Below are 4,686 nucleotides of genomic sequence, written 5' to 3'. Positions count from 1 at the left end.
TCCATATAAAACCGTAGTGTCTTTGACTTAGGGTTTAGGGTTATTACTTTCAATGTTCTTAACATCTTCTTCACATTCATATTTACTAATTATTGCATAAGTAAATTTCTATCTTTAGAATGTTGGAGCAATATTAGAAAATATGAAAAATAGCAATATAATTCCAATGATAATAATCATAAAGAAATTCACAACATCAATTATATATGAGATTAATATAAACTACTAGAGTGAAAGTTAGAATAACTGACAAACTTGGAGATTGAGGCTTGCATAAATGCAATGTCCTAAAGATAGAATTTCGCCCCTACTCTTGTGCTTGTAGTTCAATAGGCGTCCATCTCCCAGGATTCAACAATCTATAATCCGAAGTCAAAGCACTTCAATCTTCGAACTCTGGCGAACTTTATATATTCCGTACTCTCAAGACACGACTCGGAATTTGACACACGAATCATTTGAGAAACAAAGTTGGGGAAACCCTATTTCTCAAGAGAGTAACAATTAACTCTATTTTTCTATATCTAATACCAATGGTTTCATGGGTTTATATAGAATCCAACTTCTACTTATTAAAGAGATGTAACTTTTCACTATAAGTATACATCACTTATCAAGGGAATATCACTTAAACAAGATAACCGTTCTAAGATGTTGGTTCACACTATTTTTCATTCAATTATTAAAATTATATATTACAATATTTCATATTATAATATATAATTTCCAACATAAAATTGCTACAGTTTCTTCTTCTTAAAAGAAAAAGTAAATAAATAAATTTCACAAAGAATGAAATGCATACAATTTTGGTGAAAATAAAGTTCCCCAACTTCAATTCTATGCCCTCCTATTCTCCCCCCCCCCCTCTTCCCAAGATTTGTCCCACATATATTACCTCTCTCATTCCTAAACGCATCAACAACAACATATGCCCAAGCCATAGGCTTCACCGGAGCCCCACCCTGCAGCGGTTGCACACTCCCAGCCTCAATTCGCCAATGCCGCTCAGCCACGTACACCCTCGAGGATTTGAATCGTACCATGTGACCCACAACATTTGATCACAATCACCACTCATGCTTTTTTGTGTACTTTGTCAAAAGTATTTACACATCCAGTTAAGATTTAAGACTTATCCATCCCCTATCCCCCATCTAAAAAAACTAAGCAAATAATAATGCATTTTTGTTAACTCAATGCGCTAAACCCACCCCCCTTCAACATTTGCTTGAACTCCTTGTAGTTGACCCTTCCATCTCCATCCATATCCACCTTCATGATCATCCTTTTGCACTCCTCTATTGTCCTCCCTTGCTTAAGCCCGAGGGACGACAAAACCGACCTCAACTCATCCACAGTGATGAACCCGTCTCCATTTTGATCAAACACATTGAATGCCTCCTTCATATCCTCCTCCTCATCACGCTCGTCCATGATAGACTGATACAACTCCCCGAACTCATCAATGTCCACACACCCGTCTCCATTCACATCGATTTTCTTGATCATGTTGAAGAGCTCCTTGTCCGCGATGAAGATTCCCAAGTTCTCCAAGGAGTCATTGAGCTCATGCTTGGTGATCCGCCCGTCCCCATTGCGATCAAACATTTGGAACACGCGTCTAAGCTCGTCGGGGTCCATTCTGACTTGATGGGCACCACCAGAAGGCAAAGGCAAAGGCAAAGACAAAGACAACGACGAAGAAGGTGGGGATTGGGGTGGTGGTGTTTTGGTATCAAGAAGAATGGTGTGGTGGGGGAACCAAGATGAGGGGAGGAGAGGAGAGGCCTAAGATGCCTGTGGACAAAAGAGAGGAGGAATTTATTAAGAAGATAGTAAATAAGGAAAATCCTTGGCAAAATGGTTGGCATTTGGGAGGAGTTTAGGGTTTGTTTGTATGGTTGGTGGCTGTTGCTTTGGCCTAAAACACTATTTCTTTCTGTTTGTTGAGAAAATTTTGGAGACAAATTTAGGGTTTGGTGTGCACACTGCACATGGACATTGGCCTCTAAATAGTGTGGTACTTTTACACGTGTTTTGGAAGAAATAGTTAATTATTAATGATTAATAACAAATATTTGTTGTGATATATGTTCTAATACATATTGTGATTGTGTAAAGTTTAAGTAGAGATAGATTAGGAATCCTTTGGGATTTAGAATATCTTTCCTAATAGACTTTGTATCACTTGGAGAGCAAGTTTCTTTCCTCCTTATTACTATAAATAAAGGCATAAGGACTGAGGAATTATGTGTTCCTCAAGTCTATTCTCCACTCTCTTTCACTTCCTGTCACACCCCTCAGTTAAATATAGGTCACAACACGTTATCAGCATGCTCCTTCACTACGCTAAGGAATCTGACATGGTTATTCTTCAATCAGGGGAATATTATGTTTCAATTATTCTTAATTGATTAAATTTTGATTTTATTGAATTCATATACTTTTATTGATTCAATTTACAGTTTTTTTTTTCCTTGAACATGATACAAGCTTTGGAGATGGAAAGTTGAAATTGAAAAAATAATTTTCTGCATCAAACTAGTTCATTAATATCATCATGCAATCGGGTTCTTCCAGAACAATGGTTTTTATCTCGATATTTTTGCAGCCCTGATAGCATGAACATTCACCATAATGCATGACCCAACTTTACGTTTTTTGAATTTTAGATTCTACATAAATTGTGTATGCATTATACTCATAATTTTAAATTATGTTAATTGATATTGCATGAAATTATATATAGATCAACATTAAATTATGTATGCATAATTGAATTTAAAATATATATATATATATATATATATATATATATATTAGGGTTTGAAACCCCTCACACTAAGTGAGTCGTGGCCGTCGAGCCCGGCTTGCCAAACCAACGACTTGAGCAGCTGAAGCCGAGCCAACCCGCAAGCGAATCCACAAGCAAATACTCCAAGCCTGAACCCAGACCTGACACAATGAATGATGTTGACATCACCAAAACCAAGGCCAAGTCTGGCCTGCAGCCACACTACCGCCATAGGTCAACGTCCATGACAGATTTTTGGTTGAGATTCATTCAAATCTCATCAATTTTTTCGAAATCCCGATTCGATTTTTCTAGGGTTCTTGATATTGAATGTTGACATCTATTTTCCGTTCACTATAGTGGTCGTCGTTGAATCACGTACACACCCGGAGTTTTCCTGACCAAAAACATGGTCGCCTAAAGCAGTGGTGCTGACTTTCTTCTTAGGCAATCACACCCAATAGCGGCTAGGATGTTTTCTTGGTCCACCCACACCATAATTGGGCCCTAGTAACTCAACCCGCATCAACTTAAAAAAAGAAAAAATGAGTTTTTGTTCCTCTTGGGATCGCTTGCAGAGACCCAATTCAAGGAACTATTTTATGTGGATACAAGACGTGACACCTCGCTTGACTACGACTAGTTGCGAAGTCATTGTAGCCAGTTATGGTGTGGAAGAGTTGAGTAAGCTTCCGCCATGATCTTCATTCGAAGACTTATGCCTGAAGCTTATCAAATGGAAGTACCTCACTACCGAGGGCTCTATGGCTCTTTGACTCACTATCGAAACCTTTACACCCATGAATAGGTACAATTTTGAAGTTGATATCCAATCGAATTTTGACTGGTAGAAAATATTTCTCATCCTTCTATATCTAAATTGCTCCTCAAGTAGCAATATAGCGAGCAGAAGTTTACCAAATTCTCGAATCTGATTACAACCACACTTATGATAGAAAGGTACCCATCAATTTTGTTAGGACGTACTGAACAATATAGACCTAGTTTTGGATGGAGTCTACCGAATGGTGGTGCCTTGTTTCAGTAGGGATGCACCGACATGCATGCTCTGCTTTGGCAGAGGCCTACCAAACAGACTCCTCCAGCTTCGGCTAGAGCTTACCATCTCTCTCTCACAATCTCATTTTGAGTTTGTTTTACAACAAATGGTAATAATCAGGGCCTGCTAAGAGGTAGTATCATGCCCGAAGCATGATCCTTGGCACCTAAAACTTCAAGAATAAGGGATAATATCCCCGAACCTCAACCCTGCATAATCTAATTCCATTGACGAAATATATCATTAGTTCTACACTTGTCTATGCTTCTACCAATGTTGTTGAGGAGCATAGTCAATCAGTGAGACTAATTTTACTCCACCTAACACATTTGGAAGAGCAAAATTTGACGTGGAAGGCTTATTGGTCGAACCCCCTTGTATATTTGGTTTACTTTGTGAACAATTGATTTTGTTCTCAGATTTAAGATTGGTGTTTGGATGACACTATTATTCTCGAATAAGAGTTAATTAATGAAAACTACAACATGTGAAATACAATTAACTCATCCTTAGGTATGTTTTGAGGGGAAGTTAGTTGTTTGGTTCAATGCTAACTTCATACCTAATCACCCCCTGACAACCCTTTCAGGCTTATCCAACTTGATTTTGGGACATGTTACTGAAGGAAAAAATGTGTCCTAGCTAAGAACAAGTATGAACATTTGAATACACATGCAAGCTATTAACACTTTAAAGTAGGCATGCATCCAAAAACAATTCATAAAACCCATGACTTTCAAAGCCTAGTATATGGTGAACCAAAATAAACTCTTTAACAACATTAAAGAGAAGTAAAGATTTAGTGATTCTTTACCCTTGAAGCTCATCC

At 37.9% G+C, this 4,686-nt stretch overlaps 1 protein-coding gene across 1 annotated transcript; it reads right to left on the bottom strand.

Moving 5' to 3' along the window:
- Window positions 1-569: 569 nt before the first annotated feature.
- LOC103423118 (calmodulin-like protein 3) lies at window positions 570-1,836 on the bottom strand. The gene has a single exon (XM_008361187.3). The coding sequence runs from the start codon at window positions 1,642-1,644 to the stop codon at window positions 1,192-1,194; it is 453 nt and encodes a 150-aa protein (XP_008359409.2). The 5' UTR covers window positions 1,645-1,836; the 3' UTR covers window positions 570-1,191.
- Between the last annotated feature and the right edge of the window lie 2,850 nt (window positions 1,837-4,686).

The sequence above is a fragment of the Malus domestica genome, chromosome 13, assembly GCF_042453785.1.
Source record: "Malus domestica chromosome 13, GDT2T_hap1".
Classification (NCBI taxonomy): domain Eukaryota; kingdom Viridiplantae; phylum Streptophyta; class Magnoliopsida; order Rosales; family Rosaceae; genus Malus; species Malus domestica.
This window is presented reverse-complemented; position numbering and strand designations above follow the sequence as displayed.